The sequence below is a fragment of the Fundulus heteroclitus genome, chromosome 11 (genome assembly GCF_011125445.2).
Source record: "Fundulus heteroclitus isolate FHET01 chromosome 11, MU-UCD_Fhet_4.1, whole genome shotgun sequence".
In the NCBI taxonomy this organism is placed as follows: domain Eukaryota; kingdom Metazoa; phylum Chordata; class Actinopteri; order Cyprinodontiformes; family Fundulidae; genus Fundulus; species Fundulus heteroclitus.
In genome coordinates this window covers 22,133,882-22,147,893 of record NC_046371.1, presented here as the reverse complement: position 1 = coordinate 22,147,893, position 14,012 = coordinate 22,133,882, and the positions used below count along the sequence as shown (strand labels likewise).

General features: G+C 39.4%; 1 protein-coding gene across 10 annotated transcripts in view; it reads left to right on the top strand.

Moving 5' to 3' along the window:
* nrxn2a (neurexin 2a) overlaps positions 1-14,012 on the top strand; it is a 231,587-nt gene that overhangs the window by 105,007 nt on the left and 112,568 nt on the right. For 7 of the 10 annotated variants that reach the window (XM_036143135.1, XM_036143134.1, XM_012855275.3 and 4 more), the window contains 4 exons: positions 444-647; positions 5,926-5,952; positions 13,238-13,357; positions 13,444-13,825. In XM_036143135.1, coding sequence (XP_035999028.1) covers positions 444-647; positions 5,926-5,952; positions 13,238-13,357; positions 13,444-13,825 — 733 coding nt within the window. The remainder of the gene's footprint in view (positions 1-443; positions 648-5,925; positions 5,953-13,237; positions 13,358-13,443; positions 13,826-14,012) is intronic. The other 3 variants (XM_036143136.1, XM_021312144.2, XM_021312143.2) reach the window with 1 other exon arrangement.

Sequence of the window (14,012 nt, the reverse complement as noted above, 5' to 3'; positions counted from 1 at the left end):
GGGCGCGAGTGCTTTGTGTGTGTCATTAGGGATGCAGTGGTGCTTGGGCAGAGTCATTCGCCCTGAATCACTTTGCATTATCCATGCAGATGGTTTTCTCATGGAGAGGCCAAATTACGCAGATCCATTGGCAGCTAATAATATGACGGATGTATGAAAATCCCTCCTGTATTGCACTGGGATGGGAATAAATCCTTCGGAAATTTAATTGCTGCTGCAATCTCACCCCCTGCCTTCGTCTGCTCCAGGCTTTTTCTGCCATCTGGTGCGGCTGATGAAAACTGCAATCTTAAAACTATATCATTATCTCCCCGAGATCGCCTTAAAATGGGGTTCAGGTTTTGTTTCATAAATGCACTTCAGCATTTTTATTTTTTTTTTTTGATTTGGTGTTTATTGATTTCTGTGTCTGCTAAAACGTTCCCTGTTCCTTATATCCGCAGAGGCCACAGCAGTGAGCTACGACGGCAGCATGTATCTGAAGGTGGTGCTGCCTAGGACGCTGCACACGGAGGCCGAGGACGTTTCCCTGCGTTTCATGTCCCAGAGGGCCTTTGGTCTGCTGATGGCCACCACGTCTCAGCAGTCAGCGGACACCCTGCGGGTGGAGCTGGACGGAGGCAGAGTAAAACTCACTGTGAACCTGGGTAAAGCTGCTGCAGCAAATATGAGCAGATCATTCCTCCTGACCTAGCAGGACATGTCACCTAGACAGCTATACCGCTGGAATTTATTTAGCGAGAGGCTCTTCCATTCACATCCTCATGCACAATAACAACAGTTGCCTAAAAAAGATAAGCACATCCCCTGTCTGTCTGTTGTGGCTTGAAATCGTTTTAATATTGTATTTGACCACTGATCTGAAATTAATGTATTATTTTCACAAAGCCTGGCTGAGAAATATGGAGGAAACCTCGCAATATCTGAAGCCTGGCAATACCATCGGACCAAGGCCGTGCCCTGGCTGATCCAGGCGCATGTAGACGACCCATAACAGGCACTTTATCAGCTTAATTAGCTAAATAGATGGAATACAACAGAAGTGAGAGGGAATAGGGATTATAAATTAAGTGGAGATAGTTTTATTTTAATATTGTTCATACACTAGATACATATTAGGCATAAAGTATGAACATTTAGCTAAATTAGGCATAACTAGGCATAGTGCTGGTCCACAGATGGAGCCAAAATGCTGTTAATATGATCTTTGGCATGTGGCATTAGCGATGCATATAGACTATACACAACTATTTAATATGATTGAACATGCAACACCCTGCCACAGACCTCATTTCCTTATTTAACTGATGAAGCCTTTTACACTACAGTTACTACAGCGGGTGGAAGTGAGACAGACTGTATTTAGTTGTTATTCTGGGTTGATTTGTGACCTCCTGGATCTGCAATTTATATGTTCTTGCAGGAATTTTGGTAGGCTTGTTTAGATTGGGTTCCAGGATTTCTCCAATTTGGAGTTCTCACTGTGGTTCGCCTTCGAAAAAGGATTTGTAACCCTTTCCAGACATACGATTTTTTAGATTGGGGTTATGATGGGCTGATTTTTTAGATCTTTTAGCCTACTTTATGTTTTCAAATGCTTTCCGTTTTAAGAATTTCTTGCTTCTACAGTTCAACCAGTAATCAGCAAATGGGTCTGGAAACATAATGAGAAAATAGGTTTAAACATGGTTAACATCGTTAAGTTATGGCTTAATATTTAAGTGTGATTTTAAAAAAAATCTAAAACATAAGAAATCTACAAGGAGTAAATTTTTACAGCAATGTTTATATATATATATATATATATATATATATATATATATATAATAAAATCCTTGCTCGTCTTGAATTATATATCGATGTGCTGTATTAATATCTCTAATTTCACTATTACAGTCCTAGTTTAAAAAAAGAAAGTAGACAGAGAGGCTTTGACATTTACTTAAAATCTCTGCGTTTCCATGGTAGCCTGGGTATATTAAGCGGTGGAGACCAGTTATTCTTCAAATTTACTCTGAGCTGGAGAAGAAAATCAATCAGGCTTGTTTGTGTTTCACAAAATATTGATGACATTTTAACCTTTGTTGAAAAGCCTTTGGCACGGAAATAAAAATGGAGAGAAATAGCTATATGTAATTATATGAGTTTTAGTCGTGTGTAATGTGGTGCACGTATGATGGAGTGCATGCCATGTTCAGTGATTTTAAAGAAAAACAGAACAGCAAATGAGGGGTAAGTATAATTGAAGCTTTTTATTAATAAAGGTAATAATAAACTTTCAGAAAATGCACGAGGAGAATAGGACATGGAGTATGGGCAGCATAAGAGAAGGAACCAGCTTTGAACAATGAAAACCAGTAAGCTTATATACTGTGAAAAGAGTGGAGAAGGATATAGGGGCCAGGGGAGCAAAATCAGGATAGAATATTGATCAGCTGAGCGGAGATTAAACAGGGAGACAGGGGGAAACTGACACATTAACACAGATGGAACTGAAATAGACACAAAGGATACTGCAAACCAAAGGGAAAAAAGACTGATACTGATCTAGGGGAATAAAACAAAATAAGTAGACCAGAAAACAAAAAATAACTATGAAACTCAATACAAGAAATTAACCCAATATGGCAAAATCTTAAGGACAATAATAAACAACCATATAAGGCAAGACCCTTCTAACAATAATGCAGAACTCAGGGATTATCCCAAAAAAAGAAAGAAAAGAAATTAAACCTAAAACCCAAACATCCTAGGATCATGGTAGTATTTTCATGTATACGTTTTATGCATTAAAATATATAAATATGATTCATTTTTATTAGTCCAGCATAAAATAATTCCACCATCTAACTCTAACAAAAACCTTTTCGAGTAGGTTGCTTGAATTTCAAAGATAACAACAGAACAAGGGATGCTGTTCCTTTTTAAACAACTGTAGGTGTGCATGTTTTTGCCTTCCTCTTTATTTCTCTCTACCTATACCTGTCTTCCTATCTCTCACCTCTCAGTTCATCCCGGGGTCGGGTCCCACCCGACCGTCTCAGCTCTATCAGCCCTTCAATGGCTTGTCTGCAGTTCAAGGAGAGGGCAGTCAGAGACCTGATCCATCATTACGCTGAAATATCACCACTTAAACTCCTCACACTGTAGATGGTCCCATTGTCGTTCCTACCCCTCACATTTGCTGGCTTGTCCAGTTTAGAGTCACTTCACTGAGCATGGAGTGCCAGTGATGGACACACACACACACACACACACACACACACACACACACACACACCACACACTGAAAGAAACACACCTACCTGCTCCAGAAAACCCCCTGGTCTCTGGCTGTCTGTTTCCACTGCTCTGTGATGGTTGACAGCTTGAGAGCACTCCACCGCCACCTGACTTACACCAGTGTATTCTTGTACATTTCTTTAGGTTGGCTTAAATTTTTCAAAGCCTTAGTGGTTGATATCGGGATAAATCCAATTGTGAGTCAGGAATGTACCTGTTTCTTTTGAATTTGTAATATATAATCAGTCTTGGATGTATAAAATTTTTTTAAATAAATCTAATAATGCATCAGGTTGGTGCTTTACACATTTCCTATGGTGTAAGTTTGACTGTGGCTGCAGGTTGTGCAAATCGCCACTCTTCCTCCCTGTTTACCTAGGAAAATATATTGCCATTAAGTCTGCAGAAAGAGGCTTAGTTGCATTTTCAGTTGAAATGGATTATGGATCCTTGGAATAGAGGTGCATCAGCCTAAACTTTTGACTCTATGTTTAAATGAATAAAAAAGTAGCTACATTAATGTTCACTTTATTGTGTGCTGGTTATTCTGGCCCTTCGCCATTTAGCACCAGATTCTGGATGTTTTGCAGCTTAAAAATCTATGTAGCCATCTGCTGCAGGACATTATGCTTACCAGGGCAAATATTCTGAATATTGACATGTCATTTGTGAACAAATCAGTTCCAGGAGCTCGCTGTTTGTTGCAATTGAGAAGAGCCGGCTCCTATCCGTGAAAGGCCAAACTTCAAAACCTTCTGCTCACCTCTATTTAGATCTCTTGCAAACCTGTGGCTAGTTTTTATTCCAATCTGTATAAAATATGGCCAATCAAATGCTAAACTAACTTGTGATTATTACATTATTCAGCGCTGGCCCAAGATTTAATGGGTTCCGAAGCAGGAATTTATTTAGGAGTCCACTAAGCGTGACATCACCACAATGATCAAATGTTTGCAAAGTTATGATTTAAGATGTGTTTTGGAGTTAAACTGAAAACCAGTAATGGATTCATCAGACTGGCATCAGTCCTTTTGTAGTTATCAAATAAAGAAGGAAGTTGGGAAGACTACAGTATCTGAATGCAGCAAGAGCAGTGGTACAGGCCAGATACACAGAGACACAGAGAGATAATATAATAATAAGGCTTTGACCTTTATTTGTTTATTGGATTTGCATGTGTTTCTCTGTTTAGTTGGTTCATTTAAATGTTTCATTAAAATCTTAAAACTAACTCTTTTCAAGAAAATAAACACACTCATAAAAACTAATAAGAGCAAAAAAATTCACAATTGTTAAAATAGGCTTAGATAAAATGGCTGTGAATAATAATAATACTTAATGAACATTAAATTCATAATCCTAACATTTGACTTTTCTGACCGATCCGAGGCTAAGGATCTGGACTTCCCATTACTGATTGGTACCCACCTTTCAATTCAATTCAATTTTATTTATATAGCACCAATTCACAGCATGTCATCTCAAGGCACTTTACAAAGTCAAATTCAATCACATCACCCAGACAGGTTGGTCTGGGTGATGTGACAAAGCTTTCCAAAATGTGGTTTTATTACTTCAGTAAATATCTACCAGCAGGGGATTGCTTAAAGTTATTTGGGTTTGATTAGGGGTCATAAGCAGTCACAGTTTATGAGAGTCAATGGAATTAAAGGACGATCTTAACCAGAAAAGCAAAAATAGGGAATATAATAATGTATTCAGAAAATATTATGGAGATGAACTAAATAAACGTGACTGGTATGGTTTAATTACATGGATATAAAAAATTATTTTTGAACAATGAAAACAGGTACAAATAGCAATAGGAAGAGATGAAATGGTAGTGTTAGGGTTTCGATTGGGGGTATGCGTTGGTCAAGGAAGCAAGTTGACCCAGAGTGTCGGTATCACTTATTTCATCAAGCGGTCTGAGTTTAACTGCACAAAAACACAAGACAAAATATGCTACAAGCTATGTTCTTAAGTAATCTTGGGGATTAGATTTCCCTACACATAAGCTGTTTATTGCATAGTTGTTACACATGTTTTGAAGCCAGTCTAACATGATCTTAATCATAAATGTATGGGTCGCCTTGCTGATAAGCTTGAGCTTGTTTCATGTCGGCTGCATGACATGCTCAGATTTAGCACATGTTCCATTTTCTATTTTTGTTATCTTCTTCAGACGACTTTCCTCACAGCGCTGCATGTTTGCTGATTTACCCCAGAGCACATGTCAGTAAAACTATCAGTCACGGCTTCTAAAACAATCAAACTCTGCCAAAAGCCGCGCGTGAGCGGCCTCGCCACAGCCGGCGCCGATGCGGAAAACACAGTAAAGCTGGTGCACCTTTACTTTTACGGTCAATAAAGCTCTCATTGATCCTAACTTTGATGTGCTCTGTTATGCCTCCAGCAGAGCCAGACACACAGCGAGCTTTGTCCTTTTCTCTCGCTGGTTTGTTATGAAAACTGCGGGGAGGAAAGTGGCGGTTTAGACTCTCGAGGCTGTCCCCGGATGGTGGGCTCTGAAAAGCACTGAACTGTCTGCAGAATATACCTTGAAGGATGTGAAATATTCTCCTTCTTTTATGCTGTTCTTTTTTTCCTTTAATCTCACCATCTCACTCTCTCTCTCACCAGATTGTATCAGGATAGACTGTAATCTCAGTAAGTGTCTCCTATGATTATCTTCTGTTCCATGATTTAGAGAACATGCACTGTGATTTATTTATGTGCTTCGTTGTTTTTTGTTATTTTGAGTGGTGAAGGTGGGGGTAGGGGTGGGGGGGGGGGGTCTGTCACGAAACAGAACATTCGTCTCGTTTACCGTTGCTGTTCTTTCTCCGAAGCATTGGTAAACAGACAGCAGTGAAAAATTAGACCTGTATTCAGTGAACGACTGAACAGCTAAATGTAATTAGATCCCTTTGTGATTTGCTCAGAAAACCCAACAATCTAGTTTACATGATTTGTAATTAGTTTAGCCGCATAATACTGTAATCAAATGATGCTTAATTTGACGTACACTAGTCTACTGCCACTGATAATTATTTATTTATATATATTTTTTGTTTGTTTTTCACTAATTGGCTCTCATGCCAGACAAATGGCTTTAGCTCAAGTGTAATCTGCAGCTGCTATGAGAGAAACTGGTCTAAGTCTCAAAAACAAGCAACAGTAAATGTAGCAGCTTCAGAGCAGATGCTATATGCCAAGTCTTTTTTAGGAATAAACATATCCAGTCTCGATCTGATATTTGATTAAAGGTAATAAAACCAATGTGCTTTTAAGTGCCCCAAAAATACTATATTTTACAGTATTTTATTATTATTACATTAGTATTGTGACTGTCAGGCTTAATCAGATACATTTTGGCAGATATTTTCTCAAGGCAGCCTTTATATGCTGCTTCAACATAGGGTCAACTAGGCTGCTGTTTGAAGAATAGCTGATCACACACAGGAATCAAGAGTTGCGTTTAGCCACAACCTCTGACAGCAGCGATCACTTAAATGTTTCTTGATTGTGAGCCTGAGTCAATTCTTGGAACTGGATTGTTATATACCCTAAATGTTCCCTTACGGTAGAAATGTACAGTATAAAGTAGTATTAGAAGAGCAACAAAAACTCTTGCATGAATTATGAGATGTCTTTGTGATTTCATTATTTTATTACAAAAAAAAAAAAGGAATGGTATATGTCAACGAGCGCTTAACTTCCTGATGATGACTTTGAGGTTAATTCTCGACCTTATGTCCGGCTAACTGAACCGGGATGATCCCACAGTGTTTTTAAATCAGATCCAAACTAAAATCCCTTGTTGGGGATAAAAAGCAATTAAAACGTGTTTTGTTTAAGTCCTTCAATAGCAGCTGAGCATCGAAGGAAGACCTTCTACCAGATGAACGGAGCTGATTTTCTGGTATTCCATCCTGTGAAATGGGAGTACCACTTTTTATCTCAGCACAGTCGAACACATGATGCAGATTGCGGTGCTCAACAGATAGCAAGAGGCAGGCAATTTAGGTCCTGTCTGAGATTACGGCAGTGTTAGAATCAGATAAAACCTTTCATCAGGGAGGAGGTGAAGATGCTGTATGTGGCAACTAGGAACCGTCACCCCTTTGATCGCAAGTCATCATTTAAACCACTGTGTTTAAATGATATTTCATTATTTTATAATAAACTATTGAAATATTCTATTTCTCTTTGATTTACGGGTTTGTTAGGTACTCTGTATTTCTTATAACATGAAATGAAAACCTTGATTACAGCAGCTTTTATTAGACATTGCATTTACTCTTCAATAAGATCCGGTCTCAGCCTGTAATGCTATTAATTAGTTGGAGATTAAGCTTACCACCTTAAAAAAAAAAGCACATCTGTAAGACTAATCGCTGCCCCTTATACTCAATTGATTGCACTTTCTTTATCTGGTCAAGGTAAGTAGAAGAAATGTACATGCATGTGTGTGAATTGTCACCTTAAAGGTAATTTTCAAAGATTTCTTACACCCGGTAGAGAAGGAAATATAGATGCATATCTGAATTGTAATGAATTATGGTTTAACTGGCTATTACAGAAACAAGCAGTTTCCCCTTTTTCTTGTCTCTATGAAAAAAAAAGTCCCTCTTTGTGCCAGCAGATGGCATTGCACTTTCACATATTGATCACAGAACATGCAGTATGTGCTGTATGTGTGAAAATCATGTCCAAAAAATCATGGCCTGTGCAAAAGCTTAATCGTCAGGTTTGACAAGAGAGGCTATCATTGATACACCTAAACCTCTGGGCGAAATACATTATACTTGCTATGTTAAATTTCATGGAGCACATCAAAACATTTTGAATTTTAGGGTTGATAACTAAGATGCTTGGTGTTGGGTGACTTTTTACCATGGCTTATTGCTGACAGAATCAGAGAATGAGCCTCTTCTGCAGAGAGTTCCTGGAAACCATCCATAACTGGATCTGCACAGGGGTGGTAAAAGTTGTTTGAGCAAATCCTGTTACAGAGGCCCCTTATTAATTCTAATATAACCGCTGAGTAATGGGCCACTAGATACTTCTGAAATAAGGCGCACCAAATTAAAGAGGGACTACAGCACACTTCGATTAAGACGCACATCACGCACGCCCGGGTCTCGGCTCGCTCACAGGGATGACCTGTATAGCTGCGGCGGCCCCTTTGAAGTCGTCTTTGTTTGAGAGTATTAATCAAATTCAATTTTAAGTGAGGATCAAACTGGACAAAACAGACGCCTTTACATCTGCGGCTCGGGCCTGAGCCTCTGCAAGCCGAGCTTGTGAAGTGAAGGCGCTTTGAAAGAAAATCCAAATTTCAAAGGGTTTACAGTCAGAGGTCTGAGAGAATACACATCCCAGTTCGCCATCTCAATACCTCCTGCTGAATCAGGGATAGATCTTTATCTTTAATAGGAAATGTGCTTTTATTCTATGCACTTCATTTATATTTACTGATAGACTGAGTTAATAGAACTTTTGACATGCAGCTTTTAATGAATTTTTTAATGTTGTCTTTAAAGAACATCTTTTCAGAATTTGTTTTAAACTTATGAAGGACATTTAAAAAAAAACAAAGAAAACAGGGAAACATTGCAGGAGCAACACATTTATCCCCATAGCACAAAATGCAGGTATGTATCAGTGAGTTAGGAGGGCAAAACTAACATTTATGAAGTCACAAAGGTGTGTGTGTGTGTGTGTGTGTGTGTGTGTGTGTGTGTGTGTGTGTGTGTGTGTGTGTGTGTGTGTGTGTGTGTGTGTGTGTGTGTGTGTGTGTGTGTGTGTGTGTGTTGAATTGCACAATAGGGTTCCAGCTTAAAAGAAAAACAGAAAGGGGCCAGGGCAACCTTTGGCAGAATACAGTAGATACAGATATTTTTAAATATTCAAATCAACTAATGTACGAAGATGTGAGGGAAATATGTAGAGGACGATGTTTAATTAATAGGATTTCATTTGTCAAACATGACACATTTCCTAGAGTTCTTCACTAAATTCTTAATCACAGGCAAATTAGCAAGACGATCACTGCAGGAATGTAGAAAATTAGAATCACATTAACAGTTTGTCAAATTATGTGGTGTTTTTCATTGATTTCCATTTAATTTAGCTTTTTATTTAAATAAAATACATTTTTATACATACATCTCACATCTATCAACGCTGCAAAAAGAACACCCTATCTCCTTTAATGATGCAAGATAATTGATATTGGGCAAAATAAATGTGTTATTTATTTAATTCAACTGAACCCAAAAACTATTCATACTACTTGCAGATTTAGGTTAAAAGTAATTTCCCCGATATGTTTCCTCTCACTGAAGTCATGTTAATGTTTTGGAGTGGCCTGGGCAGAGTCCTGACAAAAAATCTGACAGAGAATCTGCAGATGGAGCTAAAGATTACGGTGATAGTGAGGAGACCTTGAAACTTCAAAGACTTGGAGCTCATCAGGAAAGATAAAACGTGGAAATGTCCTGTGGAATTGTGTCACCAGCTGCTAAGAAACCACAAGAAGGGGTTGATTCTTGTAATGCCAGTAAAGTTGTTGTTTTTTCTACTGATTCTGAAACAGCCAATAAATATTTTTTTAACGCTTGGCTTTTTCAGAAAATGTGAATAAAAGCAGACACAAAAACACATATTTATTGATTTATCCCCTTGTAAGGAGATCACTGTCTGATCCCCTGTGAGAAACAACCTTCTTGAATAAATGTGAATATCGCTAAATCGGCCGGGGTGTGAATAATTTGGGGCTCGTCTGTATATTTCTACTGAGTTAAAACTCACACCAGACGTTGGTAACAACCCAGGTAAACCTGGCATACAAGAAAATCTAAGCAACTAATTCTATACATTAAAGATATAATAAAATTAAGGTTATTTGCAATAAAGTGGAATGACACAGGCATAGAAAGCTAACAGAAAAGCTGAAAGCTGTGAGTGATTGGAAAGTCCAATATACAAAACAATTCATTGTGGGTTAAATTCTAATTTATGGCCTAGACAATGGCTTCTGAGGTATTGCACATTTCTTAACTTTGCTTAATGCTTGCATGGAGATGGAAGGTGGGGGGTGGGGAGCACAAATGTGTCAAGATTTAGGGTTGTCAAGGACCAACAGTGCAGCAAAGGCGACACAGAGCCATCAAAAGGGTAAGAACCCTTCAGGTCAAGTTACAGACCATAGAAACTAGGTCGACTAGGGTTAACTAAGGTTAACTAAGGATCCAACCAAGACTGAACACAAAACCGGGAACGTATGTTTGCTGGGCAATAATCATCTGGATCACAAACAGGTGTGAGATAATCAACAGAAATACATACTAGGCAACTAGGGTGGGAAAACTAGAAGTGCATGAAACACAGGTAAACTATACATAAACCAAACACTAACTGAAAGATGCACAATCCAAGGAACCTAAAAACCAATAAATAACCAAACACCTTAGGATTGTGACTAAATGGGCTACATGCAGGGCACAGCCTTTACAGGTTGCCAGTCCATCACAGAGACAAACGGGTCTGCACACAATCACACCAATTTAGAGTGGCCAATTAATCTAACGTGTCTCTTTTTGGACTGTGGGAAGAAGTGCCCGTTGGAGACGATGCATCCCTGGCTGAGATTTGAACCGTAAGGTTTGTTGCTGTAGGGCAACGGTGGTAACATCTGCACCACTGTGCTGGCACCATGAATACATATATTGGTATACATTCCAGTGTTAGCCATTTTTTAACATATCTGTATTGGTCTGATGAGTAAAACTGGGCCGATATTAACAACCGATGTTTCTTTCCATCTAGTTGCCATTTGTGTTTGAAGTGTTTCAAGAGGGTAATGCAAGTTTTGTTCGGTCATGTGACACTGACACTAAATTTGACCATCATAGAAACGTAAATGTGCATACACACACACACACACACACACATATCGGTAAATATAATTGATCGGACATAACAGCAATATTAAAAGATATTGATATCAGGCCATACTTTCAATTCAGTGCATCCCTAATTGAAACAAGAAGCAAGTGTACTCAACCACAATGGCCTTAATGCACGCGCAATGCACAAAACTCCACTGCTAGAAAGAAATTAATGCTGAAACTTGTTTAACGTTTGTTGGAGATGATTCGGAAAATCTGAAATGCAGTGAGAATATAGTTTGGTTAGCTGAGATCTCGTTGAATGCCATTACAAACAGACTATTAAGAGAAGAGATGGCACTGCACATCACACCAGAAACACCGTACCAACAGTGAGGTTGAAATGTGAAAAAATGGTGTGAGGTTGTTTTTAGCAGGCTACTGGCAAACTTCACACAACTGGATGAAGGATGAATGGAGAAATGTTCCTGGACATCTTTGATAAAAAAAAAAAAATCTGAAGATGAAACGAGGGTGGATTCTTCAGCGAGAAAATGATTCCAAGCACACAGCCAGGGAAACGCTCAAATGATTTCTGAGGAAAAAGAAAAAACATAAAGCTCCTTGAAGATAGGTTTGCAGAAGCTTTAAGGATTTGAAGACGGTTAGTTTAGAAGAATATCTTAAAAGTACACCTGAGCGCGATGCATGTCACTTTTTGCCTACACAGGACACATCTTCAAACTGTAATCATTAAAGAATAAAATAAGATACAAACATTTCCGCGATTGTGTTTAATGCTTTTTCTATGTTCCATTTCGGTTGATTACACATAACTTAATTTTATGGACTGGTTTGTGTGGATCACTTGGGTTGTTACCAACATCTGGTCTGAGTTGCATGTCAGGAGCCTCATAAGAAATGTATCTCCTGGGGAAAAAAACAAAAACATTTGCGTGTTTGGTATATTCTATTACTCCCATCCAACAAACTTCCTAGAAGTAACACATCTTTTTTTTTTCCTGCTTGGGTATTAGTGTGTTTGGCCTTGTATGTTTAGATAGCAGCAAAACTCCCCCCTGAGCAGCACAGATTAGATGAACAGCCTCCTCAGCCCTGCGTCCTGCAAACTCCTGTTTCATTACAGCAAATCCAGCCCGTATGTCTGATTTCATGATAGTGATCCGCAAGGTAAACAATTCTGCTTCTTCTGCTCTACTTGACTCCACGCGGTGGTTTGTTTTCGGTCTCTTTTTTTTTGTTCCCCACGTCTAAGTAAGACCATCGAATGCAAAGGATGCAGGATTTGATGTTATTGATCCACCCTTCGGTGCATAGCCAATACCCAGCCGTGTCATGCCATGTGCTGCGTGGAGACACTTCATTTGCAGCCGGACGAGGTCTCCAGGCACGGATTTTATTTCCCCAGAGGATGAAACAGTGTATTGTTCGGAAACCAACTGATGTTTTTTCATTTATTGCCCTCTATGCGTCCCTTGTAATTCTCCTGCGCCCTGAGCACAATTAGACAGACAAACCCCTCAAGGCGAAGTCAGCTTAGGCATGGCCAATTAGTTTCCCAAGCGATGTCAGAACTCCTTTGAACTGCCGTGTCGCCCTGTTGCATAGGCGCTGATTCGGGTTGACGGTGCTGCAGTGGCAAGCCTCTGCACTGTGACCTATTTTTAAACCAGTGAAAAATGCAGAGGGTAGCGGAGAAAACCTCAAACTTGAATTTACGAGTGAGCCGGGGCCTTTCACTGTAACCCAAAACAGATCGCAGCTCTTCAACGGAGATCACACAAATGTCTCAATACATGTTAAACGTTTAGCCTGAGAGACTCTGATATAGTTTTTTGTTCCTTGTTTTACTTTTCTTTTTTTTTTAAAAAGCGATAATTGAAATCATTGCTTTTCGCTTAATGTTTCTGCCATATGTGTGAGTGATAAGTAAATGGATGTATTCAACCCGTGAGTGCTTCTCAAGTTGAGAGCTTGTGTGAAAAGATACTGCGCCCCTGCGATATGATTGTCACTTGATGCTTTCCTCCTCTTAGGCAAGGGACCAGAGACTCTCCTTGTAGGCGAGAAGCTGAATGACAATGAGTGGCACACAGTGAAGGTGGCGCGGCGTGGGAAGAACTTGCAGCTACGTGTAGACAATGTGACAATGGAAGGTAGAGTCGAGAAGAAAGAATCCAGGCTCATCAAAGGTGTTTTAGCAGTTTAGGATAAATGTTTTTTTTTGTTTTTTTTTCTGTAGGCCACATGACTGGTGCCCACACCCGGCTGGAGTTCAACAACATCGAGACAGGCATCATGACGGAGCGGCGCTTCATCTCAGTGATGCCTTCCAATTTCATTGGCCACTTGCAAGCGCTCTCCTTCAACGGGATGCTCTATCTGGACCAGTGCAAGAACGGAGACATCTCCTTCTGCGAGCTCAATGCTCGATTTGGCATGAGGCACATTGTGGCCAATCCTGTAACTTTCCTCACTCAAGCCAGCTATTTGGCCTTTTCCACCTTGCAGGCCTATGCGTCCATGCACCTCTTTTTCCAGTTTAAAACCACCAGCGCTGATGGCCTGATACTGTATAACTCTGGAGATGGTAGTGACTTTATCGTGGTGGAGCTGGTCAAAGGGTGAGTGCTGGATGTTTCATAAATGTAATCTACAGCTCCTGTCGGTTGTTTGCGTGCGCCATGGCAATGAATGTTGTAGTAATTTTGGGTTTTTAATGATTCATGGAAGTTTTATTTTCCATGTCAGAATAATACAACATACAACTTTAATGATTTTTAAAAACAAGAAGTGAGTGAACAAGTTGGT